The sequence below is a fragment of the Phocoena phocoena genome, chromosome 20, assembly GCF_963924675.1.
Source record: "Phocoena phocoena chromosome 20, mPhoPho1.1, whole genome shotgun sequence".
In the NCBI taxonomy this organism is placed as follows: domain Eukaryota; kingdom Metazoa; phylum Chordata; class Mammalia; order Artiodactyla; family Phocoenidae; genus Phocoena; species Phocoena phocoena.
The window spans coordinates 25,231,297-25,252,702 of NC_089238.1; the positions used below are offsets into that span (position 1 = coordinate 25,231,297).

Here is a 21,406-nt window from a genome sequence, read left to right on the forward strand (position 1 = left end):
ACGGTGATCTGGGAAGCCCCCGGGACATGCTGGTCCTGCCCACAGTCACTGTATCTTCTGAAAGACAGGCTTGGCTGTGGACTCAGGGAAGCCTACCCTAGCCCCAGCCTGTGGCCGGCCACACTTTGGGGAGCACTGATGCCTACCCTGAGGTCTTCCCCTAAAATGGCCAAGTCTCTAGAGGACTAAAAACTGGAGTTCACCACCTTTGGCTTCCAGGAGGTAGGAGCCCGCAAATCAAAGAGCAACCGTTTCATTGTGTCCAGCGGTGGCAGGAGTCCGCTCTGAGATTCGCAGGCATAAAATACCTTTAGAAAAAGCAACAGCCCCACCCATGTCAGAACATTACATGTGGTGGCAGCAAGGGGAACTCTTACAGAAGCCCCTTGATATGGGAGTCAGAAGATGCTGGGGATAATTGCTCCAAATTCCACGCCATGACTTAGTATTACATTATAATTAGGTGCAATCTGTCTGCCTGTTTCATTTCCGCTCTACAGAGGGTAATAACCGATTTTCCTGCCCCTTGTGAAAAGTTAACAAGGAAGGGCTTCCCCGTGCAGGTTCTGAAGCCCTGGCCTCTGGTTGGCAAGTTGGCTGAGCACCAGCCCGATGGAGGCATGGGAGGACAGGCATGTGGGAGGCTAAGTCTGCTGGGTCGGTCCTGGGGCGCCAGCAGGACCGAGAGGAGGTGAGGCAAGCAAGGCACCTAAGGGTGCAAAGTGTCAGGAAATGTCCATTCTCGGGGCCCCTGAGATTTTGCATCCTAGGCACCTCGCTTGCCCCAGTAGAGTCCTGGCTGCAGCCACTGGTCTCAGTGCTTCCACATCCCACTGATTTCTGTGATGGGGAGACTGCTGCTCCTACCTGGCTCACTCTGCAGCCCTCAGCTCTGGAGCTCATGGGGCTGGGCAGCCCTCCCTAACTCCTGTCCAATCCCCATGCCTTGGCCACAACTAGAATCCAGGTCCTACCTGGGGTCCTGGCAAGGTAAGGGTTAACCACGTGACCGGCTTCATCCAGCAGCCAGGAAAGCCACACCCGAGGGGGAGAGAGGACGTGGATGAACGTGAGCCACCCTACCAACCTATCCCGTGGCCTCAGTGCAGTCGCTCGCTTATCCTTGGGCCTCAGCTTCTCCATCCATAAGTGAGAAGATCAGAGTATTTAAAGGTTTTTCCCACTCTGACTTCCACGCCTCGTGCCAGCTCATCCAGTCTTGTGTGCATTAGATGACTAGGCTTCTTCCTACCCGAGGGGAGCTGGGCCCATTGTGTGCAGGTCCCCACTAGCACGAGTGATCCACGGGAACTCACGCAGGGACACACCCCGCAGGTGACGACAGCCCTCACACAGCCCTGGGCCGGGGAGGAGAGAACCAAGCAGCCGGATGCTAATCGCATGGATTCCCTTTATTGAACTGTACTAGTTACTGCAGTCAGATTAAGTCACATTTAAAAGCAGACCATCCAGTTGCACTGAAACCGATTATATTCATTACAGAGTTTTAATCACTGTCCGGTGAACTGGCAAATCCAATCAAAGCATTAGTCTTTAATTAAAAAATGAAAAGGAAATATTCAGACAATAGCCAAGCAATCACATCACGATGCACAATTACCTAGGATTGCAATTAAAAAGTAGTTAACCGAAAGGGGGGAAAGAAAAACAAAGAAAAAAGAAGAAGCAAAGCAAAAAAATCACACTAATTCTTCTTTTTAAAAACTATCAATATAATACATGAAGGAACAAAGGACAATAGCCTCAAAAAGCGGGTTTCTCTAACTCTAGAAATGTAGTCTGCGGCGGAAACTCTAAAAGCACACTAGCTGTAGCAGGACAATAAAAAATACTGAGCATGGAATACTTTTAATCTCTGCCATTAATATTCATTTCCAGCTGCTTATAATAGCAGCGCCTCATGGCCAAATCATTAGAGTTTTACATCTGGGTTGCAAATGACACTTTGATTGGATGTAATGTTCAAATGGCCCTCCCCACGGCGTCTCCGGCAAGCCTTCTGCGGAGAGGTGTCCTGTCGAGCGGTCCCTCACTGTGCGTGCTGGCTCATCGTGTGGTTCTGCAAAGGCGAAGAAAAGGGACACGCATGAGGGCAGAAGAATGGAGAGCGTGCCTGTCCCCTCCCACTCAGTGCATTTACGCCGAGAGCCGCAGAAAAGCATCTCGTTTATTACAAAACAAAATGCAACAAGGAAAAAGTGCTCCGGGGACGCAGCTGCCAAGACGCCACGTTGATTTGGGGCTTGGGGATTGGTTCCTGTTGCTGCCAACCTGGGCTCCCTATGAATTTTTGTTTTTAGACCATTCAGGTCGTACCGTGGGGACTGGCTATATGAAGAGAGAGGGGAAATGCTGGGGAGGTAGTGGGAATTAAAAACATCCCTGTTCACCTCTCCATCTCCCTTTTGCTCTAACGATCAGGAGGAAATTATCTGATCGCCTGCAGGCTTCCCCCAGATCTCCTTCTCGGGCCTTCTGGGGAGCTGCTCTGAGCTTAGTTCAGGGAGACAGCAGATGTGTCATGCAGTTCTCCAGCCAAGAAACACCCGAGTGGCACGGACATGCTGAGGAAGTGGGCGGCCTTGGTGCCTGTGGCCGAGGCAGGGGGCAGGTCACCCACAGGGAGGCTGCCTGTGCCATCATGAGACAGTGCTCTGGCCAGAAGACTGTTGTGTCGTTTGTCCGAATCCGCCTGGGAATCCAGGGCCCGGGTGGGCCCCTCTGGCCAAACGCCTCCCTCTCACCACAGCCCACGGTATCTCCTCCCTCACACCAGCCAGAGCAGGCCAGCAATGTAGGTCTGTTTCCACGGGACCTAGTGGCCTGGGGCTGGGGGTGGGATTTGACCTCTAAGAGCCTACAATCTTTTTGTTTCTTTTCAGTGGTCTGTGTTCCAAATCCACACCAATCTCATCAAAGCCTCAGGTGGTATTCGACCTCATGACACCTGGAGAAAGGAAACAAAATCCACCCGGGGCAGGGCAACCCTGCTCGGGGGCAGCACAGGACCCCCAGAGACGGGAGCATTCTCCCCAGAAGTGGGCGCCCCGCCAGCGCAGCCACTCCTCCGGGGCTGGGAGCCGCACCTGCAGCTCTGCCGATGACCACCAGGGGTCAGGCGTGGCGCTGCGTCTCTCTCCCAGGCTCCGGCTCTGGGCGGTCAGGGTGACCAGAGGATGCCCGCAGCTACGCCGGGAGGCCTGGGACCACCCCCGCTCCCCGGCCCAGGGCCCCGGTGGCAGCCCCTTCCCACGGCAGGCACGGCTGCTGCCTCCCGGCGATGGCACCAGCCCCTCCGGTAAGCTCACGGCCAGGGAGAGGCAGCACCCTGTCCTCACACAGCAGATGCCCGCTGACTCCCGAGCACAGTACACCAACCACTACTGCCCTCCTTCCTTGGGCTCCCGGGCACAGGCCACGTGGCCAGAGTTTGGCAAGCACACGTGCTATGTGTGGTTGCAGGCGCATCTCTGTCGATCCTCACAGCAGGCTTACAAGGTAGGACGTGGTAAAATGAGGAAACTGAGGCTCAGACAGGGTCAAAGTACATCCAGCTAGGAAGCAGGAGGGGTGGCAACTAGAATCCAAGAGAGCCAGGGGCTTGGACGAGCGGGCAGGGTTCCCACAGTGCCCCACGCCCTCGTGGGCACCCAGTCTGCGGATCATCTGAACTCTCCAGACATGAGCACAAACTCTGCCAGCAGCCTGGCACCTCGGTGGGGTTGTCAGGGACCCAGAGGCACAAGGCAGGTTGTCTGAGGCCACAGATGGGATGCGGCGGTTTCCATGGGAGCGCCCACCCTGCCGCCGAGGCACCTCTCCCGGCGCTTGTGCACGGCCAGCCAGCCAGTCCTGCGGGGAGCCGAGCCCACCCTACATCAAACCACCCTCCTAGCTTCCAAGCCTTTGCTGATTCAGCTCCTGCCTCCTCTCTCCTCCCAACCATGCTACTCGTGAAGTCCTCTGGGACTTCTGGGACACGGCGCTTCCCATCTCTGCAGCTGCTCGAGGAACCTCCAGCCCAGGGCCCCCACACCTATGTGCCTCCCGAGGGCCAGCCTGGCCGCCCCTGCTGAGCGGCAGGCAGCGGGGCATCACTTCCTTTCTTGGCCCCAGCGCCTGGCCCAGGGCTGCACACTGTACTGACCGGACCCCCGGGCCTCCCATGCCCAGCGGTGGTGCAGCAGGCGCGGCTGCCAGGAACGACGCGGTGGTCTCCCTCTCCCAGCCTGCCAACAGCCAGTGAGTTACCAGTGCCACGTGGCCCGGGTTCTCCGGGGGTGGTCCGGTCCTTCTTGATTTGTGGGGGGTTGGGGAGGAGGGAGAGGAGGGATATTAGGAAGGTAAACACGTATAGCCCTTTCCTCATTCTCAAATTATGGTTCCGAGGCTCTGGCACCAAGGAGACACTGAGTAAATGTTTTTGAATCAATGGAAGGACAAATAAATGAATAAATATATGGGTAGGATGTAGGTATGTGGAAAGGGGAAAGGACATGCCAAGAGGAGGGCACAGCATAGATGAAGGTATGGAGGCTGGAGTAAGCTCAGTAGATGCAGGCACCAGTGGGGCGATCCCAGCACAGAGATCACGGGGAAGACTGCTGGGAGCCCTGAAGGCCCCTGAATGTGGGCTCTGTTTCACAAGCAGCAGAAAACCAGATGATTTCTGATCTTCACAAAGTCCTCAGGACCATCCACCAGCAACACGGGAAACGGCGGATGTCCAGGGCTCTCTGGATGATGAAGCAGCCTCTTGCCAAGATGCCGAGAACAGGGCTGGTGTGACACACGTGGTCCACACTGGCTCAGCCACGCACAGAAATCCTGGTGACGGAAACCTACACCTAGGACTGCTGGTTAGGACAGTTCAAGAATAAACGCCACTTCTCAGGTGCAAACAACAGTGGCATTCTCTCTTAAAGGGCAGTAGCTGGCGGGTCTTCGGTTAGACTCAAGGAAGAACTTCCTCAAAGAGGGTGAAACTTCCTTACCTGAAGCTCTACAGGAACAAAAGCCCGGGATGTCACAGCAGATGGAAACGTGGAAACCTGATGCCCCGAGGGGGCCAGGCAGCAGAATTCATTCAGCGCTGCGCTGTGAAGTGTCTGCTGGGTGCTGTGCTCCGGGACGGGCACAGTGGAAGGGAGGGGACGACTCCAGCTGGGCTCGGCCCTCGAGGAGCCTGACTGCGTGGGGTGGGGGGGATGCCTAGAGACACACAGACACCCAAACGATGGGTGTGGACTTAAGGGTGCAGAATGGTGGCTCTGGGGGAGCCCGGTCAAGGCCACCCAATAAGTATGGGGGTGGCTGAGAAGCCCCTGTGCTCGGCCAGGACGGCATCAGCTCCTCCACAGGCCCAGGGCCCAGTCTCGAAAAGGGCAGAGGGGGTGGCAGGGACCGTCACAAGGACTCACCCATCGCCAGCATACCTGTGCACTAAGCAGCTCCCGGCGGAGCCACTGGCGAGCGGCACAGTTCAATAACCCTAAAAACCCGTGGCTGCTTCCCCCAAGGCTTGAAGCTGCGGTTGGTTCGAGGGATGAGGGAGCTTCATCAAGTCTTCTAAGAGCTCCTTCCACCCGGCATGGTTCTCACAAGGGCATTTTGGCTTAATGTCTGTGTCTCTGTTTATGCCTGTGCTATATTTAGCCCCTTCAGAGAAGGAAGAAAATCGTTTTTTAAAGATGCTACCAACCCCGCAGATGAACACTTCCCGGCATCGTAAAGGCCGGGGCTGGGGCAGGGGTGGCAGCCGGCAAGGACCGGGAGGTCCCTGGCTGGGGGGCGAGGGGGGCTGGCATCCACACGGGCCTCTCTGCCTGCCAGGGAGATGCACGTGTGGGCCCAGGAGCAGGTGAGAAAAATAAAATGGGAGAACGGAAGGTGGGTGGGTGGCACTGGTTTGCGGCCGAGATCCATTCTCTCGGCAGAGCCAGTGCGGCTCTCCTGGTGGACGTTTCTGGTAGCGCCCGTTCCGAGCGCATCTGCCTGGTGCACTGGGCCATCTGCCCCCGGGGTTACAAGTGAGTGACAGGTGAGAGGTCGGGCCCTGGCTGGGAGCCTGGTAAACCCTCTCTGTGGAAGTCATCCGCAGAGGGCTGTGGCTGAGGATCCCACACCCTCACATTCATTTACATGGCTGTTCGTTCACTCATTCACTCATTCATTCGTTCATTCAGAAAACCTTTACTGAATCCCTGGGTGACAGCCACCATACTTGTTGCTAGGAATTCAGCAGTAAAATAACCTGGGTTTGGAGCGAAGCCAGGGTGTATGTTGGGCAATGAGGGAACACCAGGATCACGGAGTCTGTGGCTGGACCATCCTTCCCAAAGCACGGACACACCCTAGCATGGGGCAGTTGGAGATTCTGGTGGGGGGCCCATTCACTAGCCCCAGGAGGCATCCCTGGCTCCACACACCTCCATGCCCTGCAACGGGCGTGCATACACACCACATGCACACACACATACACACTGGTGCGTCCCCCCCCGGTCTGCAATCAGGATTTCTCCTCCAGGTCTTGGCTTTGTGTTCTGTCCCTTGGTCTGGTCTCCCTTTGATGTCCACTCACCATAGAGTCAAGGAGAAAAGACTAGCGTTGCTTAAACATGCTGGCTGCCTGGTGGCCTGGAAAACACTGCCTGTGAGGCAATGAGAGACTGCTCTGCACATCCTGAGATGCAGGGGCACGGGCTGGAGAGGGTCTCTCTGCACTGCGGGTCATTATTAGCTGCTACCCCCGTGCTCCAGCCACTCTGATGACAAAATATCTCTAAAGTCCTGGCACCTCGCCTGGGCCTTTGCAAGTGCCCCATCTGTGCTAGCCACTGCCCTGAGTGATCCCAAGGCAGGGGGCAAGCCCTTATGGGCTGAGATGGGCTGAGTCCTGGGTTTGAATCCTGGCTCTGCCACTTACTAGCCATGTGACCTTGAGCAAGTTCCCTGACCTCTGGGGGCTTGTGGGGGTGGGGCAGAAGTAACAGAGCCCACTTCCTAAGATGCCCTGAGGACTCAGGAGATAATGTGTGTGTACTTATCCCAGGCTGGCCAGGAGTAAGTGCTACATACATTGCCATAAACGGTGTCCAAGATACAGGGAGCTCCGTGAACGAGGGGCTGTTTGCTCCCTGCTTGTACCCCCATGGCACCAAACACACTTGGGGGCTCGCAGTGGGGGCTTCTTGGGGGTCTGACAGACTGATCCCTCTGCCAGCTCCTCCTTCTGTGTGTCCCCGGGGCTGGCGAGATCTCAGGACCGCTCCGGAGAAGGCAGCACCTTGGATGGTCCTATCTCTGGAACAGCAGCGTCTAATAAAGGTCCTCCCCTCGTTGCCCCCTCCCCACCAGCCCCCTGGCTACAACCTCTGTACCCACAATTCACTGCTTTCCCTCCCCCCAGGGAACAGTGGGACGTCTGGTGAGGCGAAGAGCCTCACGGAGACTTTGTGGAGGAGGGAGGAGGTGTGCACTCATCCCGTCATTCACTCATTCGCTCATCCCTTCCACAGCGGTTCACGGAGGCCCCAGCCGGGCACCGGACACACGGAGGTGGAGCCCCAGCCTCTCCCTTGAGAAGCTCACAGTCCACAGTGAATGCGGGTGGCCTGGACTCACAGCCCCTTACTCTCAAGGGGCACGAGAGAAAGCCTGGTCCCGGGGCCGGGCCTCACCTCCCTGTGGCAGACTTAAGGGCACAGGGACACAGTCCCCGTACCCAGAGCATCCCACCCTCCCTGCTCACCCAGCCCCAGCTGCAGAGCCCACCTGGCTTCGCCACATCACCTCCCTCTGGTTCTCGGTTGGGAAAGAAGCTGCAGTTAATCCCCTTTCTCCCCGCTGCCTACCGCTAGGCCACTCCCTGGCGGCTTCAGCCCCAGTGGCTCTCACAAGGCTGGTGTCACAAAGAGCAGTCTCCAGGAGCAGGGACCAAGTCCAAGAACCTGCCTTAACCACGGGAGGATTCGTTTCCAGGGGAAAAGGCAGATCCTTCGGGCTAACACTGCAGCTGTGTTCAGGCTAAGCGAGGTTCTGTTATTTATTTGTTTAACAAACACGGAACCTGGCTGTGTGTGCTAGACGGAAGACAGAGAGAGAGAGAGAGAGAGAGAGAGAGAGAGAGAGAGAGAGAGAGAGAGAGAGAGAGAGGCACATCCTGGCCTGCTACCAGCTCATGGCTGAAGGAGGGGGTGAGATTTCACAAAAAGGAACTGTGGGGGCTTCCCTGGTGGCGCAGTGGTTGAGAGTCCGCCTGCCGATGCAGGGGACGTGGGTTCATGCCCCAGTCCGGGAAGATCCCACATGCCGCGGAGCGGCTGGGCCCGTGAGCCATGGCCGCTGAGTCTGCGCGTCCGGAGCCTGTGCTCCGCAACAGGAGAGGCCGCAGCAGTGAGAGGCCCGCGTACCGCAAAAAAATAAATAAAATTAAAAAAAGAAACTGTGGGGAGAACATTTCTGTTTGGGGGGAGCTTAAGGAAAAAGTTGGCTTCCCAGTTGCCCTTTGAGGATGGCTCGGGTTAGGATTTGCACTGGTGTGTGTGTGTGTGCGCGCGTGTGTGTGTGTGTGTGCGTTCGCTTTCCAGGGAGATGGGACCGCCCAGACAAAGGCTGAAGGTGCGAAGAATCCTGGTAACGATCACAGCTAACACTCCTCGTGAGCTCACTGTGTCATTCTTAACTCTTCACTTATATTAACTCATCTAAGCCCCATGACGACCCTGGGGACTAAATACTCTCATTATCCCTATTTTACAGATGAGAAAAGTGAGGCACAGAGTGGAGGTGCTACAGCTGGTTCATGGTGGTGCGGGAGCTGCACCTGTGCGGTCTGTATGCAGAGCCCACCCTTCACCACAGCCCTCTCCTGCCTGTGAAATGTGAAAAGTGCAACATATGTTGGGGGAACAATGAATAATTCAGCTTGGCAGAAGGACAGGGTATGTGCCGTGGAGACAAGCCTGGAAAGGAAGGAGGGGGTCTTATTGATGAGGCTCCTTGATGCCAGACGAGGCAGCTTGCCCTTAAATCTGGGCCACGGGGAGCCATCGAAAGTACTTGAGCTGTGGAGTCACACGAGAGGCAAGGAACAGGGAGACGCACACACCTCCAGCCAGAAAGGTCTATCGGCAGGGCCCTCAGGCTCTCACCCCCTCTGCTCCTTTCTCGGCCCCCCACCCATCCCCAGCACACAACTGTATCTTTCCCTTTGGGGAGGGTACAGGTGCAGGCGGCCCTGCTTCCCCCTCTGCTGTGTATCACCTGGGCAGCCCCTCTCTGCTAGTGAGCACTTATTTTTAGAAGCGTTTGACAATCGTCCAAGGGTCTAAGACGAACAGATGGCCTGTCTTAAAGGCTCGTATGTTCGCTAGTTTGCACTTCTGACAAACGGTAAGCGCACTCGAGAGCACACCATAAACGGCACTGAATGAATACTCACAACACAATTTCGCTAATGCACGTCATGAAAATTAGGAGTGAGTGATGGCTGAGGTTCCCCCTAAATGCCTGCCCGGTGACGCAGCCGCTCTCCTGGGGACCCAGGCCCTGACGTGTATGTGCCCCACGTCCCCCTGGGCCCACCAAGCAAGCCGGAGGCTGCCCATTTGCACAGAGGGCAAGGAGAGGTTCACCCGTGTGGAAGGGAGACCCGTCCTTGGCATCGGAGGGTCCTGAGTGAAGCTGGTGACCCACCGCCCTGGGACAAAGCCTACGAGGCCAAGGCAGCTCCTCCACGCGTGGGGATGTGTGCGGGGCTTCCCTGACCCTGCCTCCCAGACAGCCAGACGGGCTGTCGTCTGCCAGTCCAGAGCAGCAGGAAGTGAACGTCGTACCCGCTTAGCTGGGGAAGTCTGTCTCTCATGTGAGAGCCTCAGTTCATCCGGAACTCCCGGCGTGGAGGGAGATTCCAGCTTCTAAGGAGCAGCGGGTTGGCTTTGGGGGGATCTACTGCTTTCTGGCAGAACCCAGAGCAGAAGCAGTTTCGGGGACCTCGTCACCTGGGGCCATGTGAGGAAGAGCCGCGTGACCCTGACTGCTGCTGCTGGACGCGTCCCCAAAGGAGCTGACTGTCTGCTCTCTTTCATTCTCCTTGCTGCTCCAAGGACCCCGGGTGGGCAAGCAAGGACCCCCTGTAAACCCCTCTCACCAGTGCCCAGCAGCACCCAGGACCCAAGAGCCCAAAGCAGGTGGCCTTGGCCAACAACCAGTCCCGTGAGCGGGAAAAAGATCTTCCTTTGAGTGAAAATGTGGGAGAAAATGTTGTTGTGAAAAAAAAAAAAAAAAAGCCCAATAAACTCCCAAGGGGGCAGGTTCTGTACGGCTGTGCTTCGGAAATAAAACCCACGAGAGAATAGATTATTAGGAGGCAACCGAAGCCTTCTATTACGACTCAGCCCATAAACAGGCTCCCATTCAGAGTCACCCAACAAAACAAGGGAACTAATAATACCCGCCCAGAGGGCCCGAGGACTCCGGGGATCTGCGCTTCAGAATGCAAAGGGGCCCAATTGCAGGCCAGCGACTCGACTTTAGGTAGCAGCTGTGCGAGGGAAAATGAGGGCTTACGGCTGTGTCACGGGCAGACGGGGGGGAACTCTTTCCAGGGCTGCTTATAGATGTGCCCCTCCTCAGCAACAAGCCTGACGCCGAGTCCCGAGTTAATCTGGCCACCACTGTTGCTGGTTCTCCAAAGGGAGGTGGGAGTCCCTCAGGGACAGGGTGCCCAGCAAACCTGGGACAAAGGACCGAGAATCAAGGGTTTTGGCTGTGGTGTGCCAGGCGACCACAAGTTAGTTCCCTGCTGTGGATTCTGGCCCCTCCTGGGTGGGGACACTGCACTGGCCTGTCACGGGTCACTGGGAAGTCCATTCTAAACACATTAGCCAAGCGCTTGCTTGGAACCAGACCCGGGGGTTCATCTCAAATATGAATTAAGACATGGCCCCCTGCCCCCAAAGAGCCTGAGTCAGACCTCTGAAAGATAGGATTCCATCCTGCCAGAGCAGGGCAGGAACCGAAGCATACAGGCCACCAGAGCCTGGGGAGAGACCGAGGCAGAGGTGCTGAAACTCCATTAAAAATGGTGCGGGCAGGGCTTCCCTGGTGGCGCAGTGGTTGGGAGTCCGCCTGCCGATGCAGGGGGCACGGCTTCGTGCCCCGGTCCGGGAAGATCCCACATGCCGCGGAGCGGCTGGGCCCGTGAGCCATGGCCGCTGAGCCTGTGCTCCGCGGCGGGAGGGGCCGCAGCGGTGGGAGGCCCGCGTACCGCGAAAAAATAAAAAATAAAACATTTGATATTTAAAGCGTGATGCAGCCAATGAAAACATGTCTGTAGGTCAAATGTGGCCCACGGGCTGCCAGTTTGAGGCCGCTGGTATTTTGTGAGGCCCTCAGGATGCTCGAGATATCTTCCAGTACACTGACTGGCTGATGCCTGGGGTGGGGGGAGGGTGGGCAGTGCTATTAGATGGCACGTGGCCCGTCATTATTTAGGGTCCTCACCTGAGGGAGTGGGATGTGGGACCCTCCAGGGTTACGTTCTGGAGAAGAGGATGGAGTACAGAAGATGAAGCTCTGCTGAGGCCAGCGTGGTCCCCCAGGCCCTGGGTACCGCTGCCTTGAGGGCGGGGCCCACCATGCAGCCTAAGGGTTTCTGGGTGCGCCAGGTGCTAGCAAACCTGGGAAACCCGCCTTCCCTAGGGTCACACAGGAGCGTCAAAATGGCCATCTTGGGGAGGGGGGGCAGGTAGCCCCTCCCTCAACCACTCAGAGAGAACAGCACCAGTTTTCCATAAGCACCTCGTTCAAGAGTCTTGATGATAATCCCCTCGTGCCTCCCTTTCTTCCAAAGAACCTGAGAATCCTCCCACCCATCACCCGCTGTGTCTCACGGCGGGGAGGAGAGAGCCAGGCATTGTGTGGGCACCGCCCTTGGGGGCACTTATGGATGCAGCGTGGCATGACAGGGCTCCTCCTCTCTCCGCACCTACGCCCACCCCCAAATGCACGCTCTCACAGACACCCCGAGGCCATCCATCAAGGGAAGTGGGAAACCTCTGCATAATCCCCCATTGGGTTCCAAACACATACACACAGGCACACTCACAGGTACCCCAAAATGAAATGCACACAGGTACACACACACTCGTGAAGAGTCCACAGGCACCTACACACAGTCTCACAGACAATCACACGCACCATCGTGGACACCCCACAATCCCAGGCGTGCGTGCACACACACACACACACACACACACACACACACACGTTACACTGACAACATGCTGCACAGTGGTTCAGGGTTCGGTTATTGTTATTTTTGGCTTTTCATCTCCCCACACAGTGCGGTTAACCTGCCCTCACCCACGCCACCGGGGGGACACCCCTGCAAGCCCCCGCTTGCCGATGACCCGGGTTCCAGCCAGGGCTTCCTCTTCATGGCCGTGGGACACTGAGAGTACAAAGTGCCATGAGAGGAATGGCCCAGGTTCTCTCTTCCAGGTAGCAGGGAAGTGGGAGATCTCTGCTTAACCTCCAGTGGGTCCCAACCACACCGAGAAGAAATCCGGGCTCCGGACCCCAGGCCTGACTGCCCTATAAGGTCCGGCGACTGCTGGCCCCCCAGCCTCTACCACCTTCTCTCAGCTCCCCACCCAGGCCAAGCTCTTTCCTCACTCAGCCCTCTTGGCGGCCACTCCACTGCCCCGAGGCTCCCCCCAGTTTCCCCAGGCTCCTCCGCATCTGATTGCCATGCCCTGGGAAAGCCCTTCCTGCCCGTATGATGAGGGGCCCCTGTCTTGGTGCAGCTCCTCACCTGCACAGGTGTCCTTCTAGCACTTTCCTCAACCTGCAGTGACCAGGCTGCTTCCCTGCCCCTCAACTAGGCCATGAGCTGCAGGCAGGGACCTCATCTCTCCATTCTCTGCTGGGCCCTGTGTCAGCTCAGAGCCCGGCGCTTGCTAAAAACTCAGTATTTCTGAAATGACAGCCAACGGGCGATGGTAGTGAGGCAAAGCCTCCACTGACAGGGCCGGGGAGAGGAGAAGAAACAGGGCTGCCCCTCTCCCCCATGTCCGCGGCCCCGCCCAGGGCATGCTATACTTTTCCCTTAGAAGTCCAGGGATCCTTTGAAGACACTGTGCTAAGTGCAACGAGCTGGTCACAGAAGGACAAAGACTGTATGACTCACTTCTATGAGATGCCTAGAGAGACAGGAAGGAGAAGGGTGGTTTCCAGGGGCTGTGGGAGGGAGGGGAGTCACTGGCTCGTGGGGACACCGTTTCTGTTTGGGAAGATGGAAAAGATCTGTGGATGGTGGTGATGGTTGCCCAACACTGTGAAGGTACTTATGCCAATGAACCGTCTGCTTAAAAATGGTTAAGGGAGGGCTTCCCTGGTGGTGCAGTGGTTAGGAATCCGGCTGCCAATGCAGGGAACACGGGTTCGAGCCCTGGTCCAGGAAGATCCCACATGCTGTGGAGCAACTGAGCCCGTGCACTACAACTACTGAGCCTGCGCTCTAGGGCCCGCGAGCCACAACTACTGAAGTCCACGCACCACAACTACTGAAGCCTGCACTCTAGAGCCCACGAGCCACAACTACTGAAGCCCGCGTGCCACAACTACTGAAGCCCACGCGCCTAGAGCCCGTGCTCCGCAACAAGAGAAGCCACCGCAATGAGAAGCCCGCACACCGCAACGAAGAGTAGCCCCCGCTCGCCGCAACCAGAGAAAGCCCGTGCACAGCGACAAAGACCCAACGCAGCCAAAAATAAATAAATTAATTAATTTTTAAAAAATGGTTAAGATGGTAAACTTTATGTACGTGTATTTTCCCACAATTTTTTAAAAAATTGGGTGGGATATTACAGAGTAAGCGGGCAGGTGGGAGGATGAAATGTCTATCGCATGCTACAGCTGAATGCAGGGCCAATCCTGCACTGTAGCCCTCATGTCTCTTGTTCTACAGAAAACATCTTTTTTTTTTTCTTTTGGTCACGCAGCATCTGGGATCTTAGATCCCCAACCAGGGATTGAACCCGCACCCCCTGCATTGGAAGTGCAGAGTCTTAGCCGCTAGACCACCAGGGAAGTCCACGTCTCTTGTTCTAGGGTTGGAAGTTGGAAGCTGGAAGTTGCAGACTGTAGCAGCGAGATGAGGCGTGTAGAGGCCTCGGCTGGACAGGTGGGAGCTCTAGCATCCAGGGGACGTATCACTGGCCAGAATTGGCTGCAAGGTCTTTTCCACCTCCGTGATGCACAGGGCTTTCCTCTGCGGTGCCCGAGCCTATGGCTATCATCAATGGCACGGCTCCCAGGGCCACAGAAGAACAGAGGACCTCTCGAGACCTTTAGAACCAGGGGCTTTATGCCCTGAGCACAGGGGCCTGAGCCACACGGTGGAGAGGCCTCCCCTGCAATTACTGCCAAGTCCAAAGGACTGGGGCCTTGACAGTTTTCAAACCCTGCTGGATGGAAGTGTTTCCTCTGCTACTTCAGTGGGGGAACGGGAAGCATGCATGAGGTATACCCACAGACGTATTTCGCCATGTTGGGGAAAAAAGTGGGTGGAAATTTTCCCTTTAATTTTTTCTGAAATCTTTCCAGGCCTTTCCAGCTTTAAATATTTATTCATTAAAATTTGATAAGAAAACTCAGCTCCACATGTAGTCATCATAGTTCACAAGCCAAAAATCCAGGACAAACAACCAATAGCTGGGACAAAATACTTGAAATCAGGACCGTCCTGGAAAATCTAGGTCACACGGTCACTAATTATACAGAACACATATGTTCTGGTCCCTCAGCTAACCCAGTGCTTTCAGGTTTTATAAATGATATTTAAAAACTTCCATCACATCCTTTTCTTCTTTCTTCCAAATTTTTTCTAAAAGGAAAACTTTCCTGCATCCTCAAAATTTCTAGAAAATTAACCCCTGCAGAGGGAGAGCTGTCCTGGTAGATTATTCTGAGGGTCCTCCTCGGAAAACATGGCTCATCACGCCCCCCCAGAATGGCTTCCGGAGCCCACATGGCCCAGCCCCGTCCCTGACAGACCCCCAGGCTGCAGGGCCAGTTCTTGAAGACGGACCTAATTTGCTGTGATGAATTGCACGCACCAGCGATCAAAACCGCAGCTGAGACCGATTCTATTTAATGACCGCGAAGGTTCTTATGAAAACACTTGGGCGTACATCCTTGTCCATTCAGAGAGGACATCCAGCCTGGTACAAAGCAAAGGGCTAAGGGTGACCTCTACCCACCTAGAAAGGCAGGGCTCCTTGGGAGCTGGGCCCACGATGGGGCTAAAGAACACTGTGGCCCAGCCTTGTCTGCCCTCAGCTTCCAACCACACTCAGCTTCAGCTTCCAACCAAACTCTAGGCACATCATCACTGCCCACACACCTGCTCCACCTTGACCAAGTGGGTCTGCCCTGCGCCTTCGCTTCCACCACCAGAACTCGATGGTTTCCATGAGGCAAACAAAGGATCATCTAGATCCCCCAGTCCATCCCGTCCCACTCACCTCATCAGAGGTGTCGGGGTGGGGGGGGGACGGGGGGAGCACAAGCCGTTGTAGGGTGGGAGGAGGGATGGGTAGCAGTTAAGCATGGAATTAAGAGCACATGAGGGAGGTGTCATGAGAGCTGTGTAGTTCCCAGCACTTAACACTCAATACTGATGGATGGCTGGATGGATGTGTAGATGGATGGGTGGAAAGATGGATGAATCAATGAATGTGTGGATAAGTGGATGGGTGGCAGATGAGTGAATGGTAGGGGAAAGACGAGTGCACGAATAAATAAGTGGGAAGGAGGGTAGAAGGACCGGTGGAAATACAGTGGGCTTTGGAGTTCAAATCCTGCCTTAGCCACCTAATATATGTATGTGACCCAAGGCAAGTCACTTCACTTTTCTAAGTTCCTATTTACAAATAATACTGGCCTCATAGCCTTGTTATGGGCTTCAAATCAGGTTACATATGTAAAAATGTTTACAATATGTAAAATGGTACACAGATGTTTAATATTGTCATAATTACTACAAATCACAAGGCTTTGTCATCACTGTCAACTCCAAGGCATGGAGGACCCCGCATTTTTGATGTGGCACCTTCAAAAAGAAGGGTGGGGAGACTGGTACGGTGCCATACGGATGCAGCTGTTGGCCTGTGCATCCACGTCTGGTTTCACTGGGGGGACCAGTCACTGAGCTGGAGAGCAGGGAGCCCCACTTGCCTCCCTGTTCAAACACCCAAACCCAAATGGGTGGAATACACTCCCCACTCCCACCCTGGGCCCCACTCCTCCCAGCTTTATCGCCCTTTCCCAGCCTCAGTTTTCAGGTCTGCAAAATGGTGGGAGTAAAGAGCACTTGTAGTGGTTCCCGGTTGTTGAGGCACCAACAAGATAATATTTACAAACTGTGAAGTGTTGCAACAGGGCCGCAAACTCAGAGCCTAGGTGGGTAATGAACTGTGTGAGTCCGACCGGGTCGGGGGCGGTGCTGAACCGGAGCTCACATCCCCGCGTCTGAAGACGGCAGCTGATGGTTGCCATGCGGGACTGTGGTCCAGGGGCCAGATCTCATTTGTAGAAAAATCAAGGAATCTAGCCATTTAATGTGGTGGTAAAGAGACATAATCTGGGGCTGGTGGCCTAGGCCCAGGACTGACTAGCTCTGTGGCCTCAGGGAGTTAGTTAACCTCTCTGTACCTCAGTTCAGTTACCTCGATAACAGAGGCATTGTGAGGATAGAACGTCTTGATGTATAGAAGTGCCAAGAACAACGTCTGGCACGTAATGAGCACCATATTAATGGTAGCCACTATAATTATAGGAAATCTCCATTTTGAAACATAGACAACCACTTAAAGGTTCCAAACCCCCCAGGGTCATGGGCTAGGAGTTTTTAACCTCCACTGTAAAAACGCTCAACGTTACTATGATAATGACATTTCCCTGTGTCTGTCTTCTCCCTTCTGTGTGAGGGGAGGCTGGATGGGACCGCTCTTCTTCATTCCGGAGAACCTGACGGGAAGGAAGGGGTGGGCATGCTCCCACTGGAAAACCCAATCCCTGCCCCAGACAATTTCAGCATCTTTCTTCCTCCTCACCCTCCGCCATGCTTCCTCCCAATGCCGTCTTTTATCTATTCTCAGACCCCAGAGAATATAAGATGCTCCGTATTTGATACATCACAACAAGCAAACAAAAACATGACTCATTAAACTATAACACACAAGTGAGGCATTCCAATGTGAGAGCCGTTATAATGAGAAAAGCTGTGCATCTTAAAACATGTCCGTGGAACAGGGTAATAGCTACCATATACTGTGTGCCTGTCATGTGCCAAAACCGGGAGGCCTGGTCTTCATACGTTCTCTTCACATGTCCCGATTTTACTGATGTCCCATTTTACTGATGAAGAAACTGAGGCCCAGAAAGACAAAGCAGGGAATTTCCTGGCGGTCCAGTGGTTAGGACTCTGCGCTTTTACTGCTGAGGGCCCAGGTTCAAACCCTGGTTGGGGAAATAAGATCCCGCAAGCCGAGTGGTGTGGCCAAAAAAAAAAAAGAGAGAGAGAGAGAGGAAGGCAAAGCAGCTTGCTAAGTTATGCAGCTGGTAAGAGCTGGCTGAGCTCAAATGGCTCGGTCCTAAGGCTACCCTTGCCCTTTCGCTGTCCCCCGCCCACCCACTGAAGCTGTTACCCACCCTTGCCCATATCACAGCGCACAGTGAATCTCACTGCAGCCCTGGATGAGCCCCAGTCGGTCCGTGCTTGATTTTGTCTAAACTCCAGAAGCAGAGCGAGTGGGGCCACATTCATTATTGACACAGCAAAATTAATTCCTGCCACCCCCTCCTTCCCCCTGCACGCCCGGCCCCAGCCCCTTGCCTCTCCGGTGAATGCTGACGTGGGGCTGTTGACTGGCGCTCCTGAAATGCCAACTTGCATTTCTCATCATTAATTTCTCTCTAAATGTCATTAGTAATTGTTCCTGCTCAACCAATGAGTGCAGCCCAGGCTCCCGCTGACAGCACCCGGTTCTGGTCTCTCCGCTGGAGGGGGCCAAGCACCCCCAGCCACCCAGACCCTGGCATCCTGGCAGGGGGAAGCCAGCCCACCCCCAACAAGTTGAGCGGACAGACCACGGTATCGAGAGACAAAGCAGACCTCATTTTCAACACGCTTGGGGCTCTGCGATGGGAAAAAGCCTGCCCACAGCATCGGGGCGGCAGTTCCACACTCGGGCTCTACAGCCAGGCTACCTGGGTTCAAAGCTCATCTCTGCCACTGCCCCGTGTGCCTCAGTCTCCCCCTCTGCAAAATGGAGAGAACAACAACGTTGGCCTCGAATGACTGTCATGAGGATAAAACAGGATAATCAACGCAAAGGGCCCCCCCTTAGTGTCTGGGGTTGTTGCTGTTATTATTATTCCCCCACTCTTCCTTGCCCCTCAGGCTCTGCTCTGCCACTTGCTAGCTGTGTGACGTGATATTGAGTCTCCCATCTGTGAAAGTGGGGCAGTGACATCACATCAATTCTATCCCCAACGCCACCCCCTCCGTTAGGCCCTGCTGGGCCCGGGCACTGTGTTCCGTGTTTCACAAACAGTGCGTTGCATCCCCACATTAACCCTCCAGGAGAGGCAGCATCGGCCCGCTGTCCGGGTGAGGACGGTGAGTCTCGGGGGGAAGGTCACAGGGACCTTGAAGAAGCAACTCTGAGATTCACACCCTCTGGCCCCCAAGGCCCTGTGTCTTTCCTGTACGTCGGGCTGCCTCTGTGTCTAAGTCAATGAGGGGGGCAGGGCTTCCTACAGTGCCAACCTCTGGGAGCCTTGGACCAACACGGCACCCACTGTCCTTAGTATTATCATTGTTCTAAGAAACTGAAGGCATTTGGTCCCGGCCGGGACAGCGCCGGCGAGGGGCTGGGCTCACAACACACACAATGGCCGCCGTCCTCAGGCTCCTGGCAGCGCCCCCATGCCCATCTGTCATGATGGCATGGTGCCCCTCTAAAGTTCGTTGGCCCCCCGCCCTAGGGCATGAATGACAGGCTCCAACGGGCAGACGGGCAGCCGGAGGCCGATTCCAAGTGCCATCTCTGCCCGGAGCTGGGCCTTGGGAGGAGCCCCCCCAGTCCCCACCTGGGCCTCCGCACACTTCATCGCTCAAGCAGGCAGAGCCCCGGGGCTCGTGAGGGCATCTGAGCACAGCCAGGCATGGGCTCCTGCAGGGCCCGCCCCTCCCTTGCTCCTCTCTGTGGTGACCACGGCAGCCGCAGCTCACCCAGAGCAAGACATCCACGTGCCCCAGGAGCCTGGCGATCTCCGAGTCCCCTTCTGGAACTCTTACCCTCCTGGGAGGTGAGGCCTGCCTGCACCCAGCACCCAGCACCCAGAGGCTTGCCTTTGGCTCTTAAGGGCTTGAGAGTCGACTGCAAGTGCACTGCCCCAGCCCTGAGGCCGAGAACACAGACACTGGTGTCAGGCTGCGTGTGTTCACAGCCCTGCGACCCCAGCAGCTGTGTGACCCAGGAGAGCCTCAGTTTACCCATCTGTGCCACGGAGATCGTCACTGTGAGGTCTCAAAAGACTGCGTACGTGAAGAGATGGAATCGGGCCTCCAGCAGACACTCGAGAAAAGCTGTCTCGTTCTTACCACAGTGGGGTGAATGGCTCAGACCTGTGCCTGGGCCTCAAAGGACAAGAAGCAGAGTCACTGCCCACCCCTCAGTCTTCTCCAGACGTAGACCCTAAACCTGCACACACGGCCCCTTGGGAGGCTCGGCTGCCCCCGGTGGTGGCAGTGGTGAGACAGGACGCTCCTGCTGAGGGTGATACGTTTTACTGTGAGCAGGAAGGGCCTTGCCCCACTCGAGGGTAAATAAACCAAGAGACACAGACAGACAAGCCTGGAGACAAAGAGAGGAAGGGTCACAGCCCCGGCCTCCTGCGATGTCACGTGGGGCCCGGCCTGCGTACAGCAGTCCTGTTGTGCGAGACTTAGCACACCGTGTGACCGCTACGATGCGATGCTTTAGTGCACACATTACAGTAGATTACGCCGCAAACACGGAATCAGTACTCTGCCCGTTCGTCCTCATTGGTTCCCTGTTCCTCTCCAGGCGGCACTCGGGGGACACAGGCCTTTGTGTGTCCCCAGAACCTGCACACACGTGGCACGTAGTAGGTGCTCAGCAAATCCTGTGGGCTGCACTGAGCACATCCACACATGACAGGCTGAAGGCATGAGTCGTGAAGGAGTGAACCGAAGCCCACGGGTCACAGCAGCGACCACAACACTGGCTGACGCTCACCAAACCTGGACTCTGACCAGACCTGGAGCTGACGGCTTTTCAGGCACTGTCATTACCCTCTATCTGCTGAGGCCCAGAGAGGGTCAGTGACTTGCTCAAGGTCACAGAGCCACTCGGTAGCGGGGCTGGGATTTGCAGCCAGGCTGTGTGGGCATGCCACACCATGTTGCCACGATTAACGGAAATCGGGCTGTGCTGGGCTCTGGCTTCCTGACCTAGTGGGGAAGGCAGGACACTGAAAAGCACGGTAATTACCTCCAGGAAGCTTTATATTCCAAGTGCTCACCAAGGGCTTTTCCGCCCATGAACTGTCCATCCTCACAAAACCTGAGGCAATAGGTCCTACCCCACTGTACACTCAAGGAAACTGAGGCCAGAAAGGTGCAAGTGTCTGCGACAGAAAACAATGGAGGAGAGGCAGTCTGGGGAGGACTCCAATGCCAGCAGTCGGTTCTCACTGCCCGGAGCCACTGCTGGGTGTCACCGGGCACCTCCCTCTCATTCCCCCAGGCCAAGCCAAGCCAGGCCCTGCTCTCCCTGCAGTGGTGGACGGCACAGACTGGGCTGTCTTTAAAGCGGGAAAGAGGAAGACACTGCTGCTCACGGAAAGCTCAGCCAAAGAGTCAAATGCTAAGTATGTGCCTAGAGCACTTTCAATTTTTAATTATTATTAGTTATAATTACCCGGCTGGTTCCGACAGCAGCGGTGCAAAGAGGCAAGGAAACTGGCTCCTTGGTTACCCATCTTATAAGGACCAGGAATTTAAAAATTGGGCTCCTAGAATCTGCAGTTGCAACTCTCCTTCTTTTACTCCTTTCCTTGGTTTATGTTCTCTTTCCTTTGTTTCCTACTTTCTCGGAGCTAAAAACAAATATGGTAAAACATACGGTGGATGGATGGATGGATGGATGGATGGATGGATGGATGGATAGCAGAAAGAGGCTTCGCCCTCCAAAAACTCACATTAGAATGGGAAGCCAGGTACAGACATAATTGTTGTAGTCTGTATATAGGCAAAGGGATCAGGGCGTTAAATGCAGGGCTGGAGAAG

At 55.5% G+C, this 21,406-nt stretch overlaps 1 protein-coding gene across 1 annotated transcript in view; it reads right to left on the reverse strand.

Annotated features, from left to right (window-relative positions):
- Positions 1-1,391: 1,391 nt before the first annotated feature.
- The window catches only part of ZNF423 (zinc finger protein 423), a 327,693-nt gene continuing 307,678 nt past the window's right edge, over positions 1,392-21,406 (reverse strand). The window contains exon 8 of the mRNA XM_065898763.1: positions 1,392-2,080. Coding sequence (XP_065754835.1) covers positions 2,051-2,080 — 30 coding nt within the window. The 3' untranslated portion in view covers positions 1,392-2,050. The remainder of the gene's footprint in view (positions 2,081-21,406) is intronic.